This window comes from Cariama cristata, unplaced genomic scaffold (genome assembly GCF_000690535.1).
Source record: "Cariama cristata isolate BGI_N322 unplaced genomic scaffold, ASM69053v1 scaffold11952, whole genome shotgun sequence".
Classification (NCBI taxonomy): Eukaryota; Metazoa; Chordata; class Aves; order Cariamiformes; family Cariamidae; genus Cariama; species Cariama cristata.
In genome coordinates this window covers 3,180-4,944 of record NW_009605530.1, presented here as the reverse complement: position 1 = coordinate 4,944, position 1,765 = coordinate 3,180, and the positions used below count along the sequence as shown (strand labels likewise).

At 32.5% G+C, this 1,765-nt stretch overlaps 1 protein-coding gene across 2 annotated transcripts in view; it reads right to left on the bottom strand.

Annotated features, from left to right (window-relative positions):
• The window catches only part of GNE (glucosamine (UDP-N-acetyl)-2-epimerase/N-acetylmannosamine kinase), an 18,497-nt gene extending 18,056 nt beyond the window's left edge, over positions 1-441 (bottom strand). For both annotated transcript variants that reach the window (XM_009695990.1, XM_009695991.1), the window contains exon 1: positions 237-441. In XM_009695990.1, coding sequence (XP_009694292.1) covers positions 237-400 — 164 coding nt within the window. In that variant the 5' untranslated portion in view covers positions 401-441. The remainder of the gene's footprint in view (positions 1-236) is intronic.
• Positions 442-1,765: the final 1,324 nt, after the last annotated feature.

Below are 1,765 nucleotides of genomic sequence, written 5' to 3'. Positions count from 1 at the left end.
AAGATCTCAATTACCGCATTTACACAAAACTTTCTAAAATTCCAAGATTGCCTATTTCTGTTTTTTTTTTTTAACCAATCTCAGAAGCAGCTGCAAAATGAAATATAATCAGAAAAAATACATTTAAAATTTTGTTATGTATGTTCACGATGACAAGGATTTTGTTACCTAACATTCGTGATGCTATTACTAACACCCCAGACACAGATTGGCAGAGATACAAAAATTCACCTTACCCATAATCATCAATCAGGTGGGAACCAAGTACTACGACATCAAGCTCAAAGAACTGTGGTTCTGCCTTAATACCAAACATAATGGGAGCTAATTTTGAATAATCAGCACGGTTGCAAGTAGCAACACAAACACGAAGTTTGTGGTTGTTTCCATTCTTCTCCATGACTTCCTTTTGTTTCTGTTTTGAAAGATTCTTGAAATACACTTCCTGAAATAATAGAGGAGAGGAAAAAAAAGCAGCATTAATAATGATCTTTATGGCAAGTAAATGATACACTTCATGAACAGCATAGTGCAGCCTAGAATTGTGGACACATACTAACTCCTCCATTGATAACAGACAACTGATACCTTACAGTACCTATCATTAGAAGATTTTAGAAAAGGTCAGATTTATTACATTTTTTTAGTTAAAACTCACTTAAATACCTCTATTTCTATAAATAATATATAAACATTCTATATAAGCAGTATTTGAATACTATGAAGTTCAACTGCAATTAAACAGTAAAACGACTTTTTCCTGTTCAGATGGAAACTTCTGTATAAATGGAAAAATTATTGATGCCTTAGTAAATGAAAGAAAAAAATCCCATATTCCAAAACCACAGAATGGAACAAACTGCTAAAAGATACATCCACTGACAGATTCTGTGAACAAAAAGAGAAAGTTTTTGCCTGAGTCAGTTTACATATCTGTTAAACACATTTTGGTGAGATAAAGTGAGTTAAACATTGACTTCTAAACTCTTCCATAGTATTTTGCAGGCCAAAGTACATCAAGATATTCAATATTACAATATTAGATTACAATAAGACAGCAACTTTTGGAGACAAGTAGACAAATAAGGATGATGATTATCATCAGGCAATTTGGAGGCTATTGAAAAAAAACATGGTTTCTGACAATTTAAATGCCACAGAAACTCAGTATTTTTTACAAGCAACATCAACAGTTACTGTAGCAAGACATTTTCTCTAATCCAATTTTACAGCTTGTTTAGTAGCCGATTAAACTATGTAATCATTTTTAATGTTTACCTGTCCTCTGTTTACCATTTTGCCTTGCTGTTTTTATTGTAGTTTTTTATTTTTCATTTAGCAATTGGAAAAAACATTTTAGAGAAAAAGAAAAGCCTGTTAAAAAAAGGATACAGCAATAAGTCCCCCCAAATAATCCAGATTTCCTCTCCCCCCAAAAAGAAACTACTAAGTTGGTAGCAGATGTTATCAGACCAGCTATTTATAAGTTTTCTGTTGTTCTCCTTCCAAAAACAACTGCATTTTAAGTAAGTACCATCCTTTTGGTATGTAATCTAACGTTATGTCAGAGTTTTACTCCAGTTTAATGGCAAGTAAACTTTTTTCCAGATTAATGCACAAGGATTACACATCTCTATCAGTATCAATCTCTCTACTGGTTTTGACAGCCAGGGAGGCTCTTTCTGAGCAGCTGCTATGTAAGATGACAAATACTGACATCCAATTTCATGCTCCTTTTATATTACAGTTAGTATTTTCAGTAAAT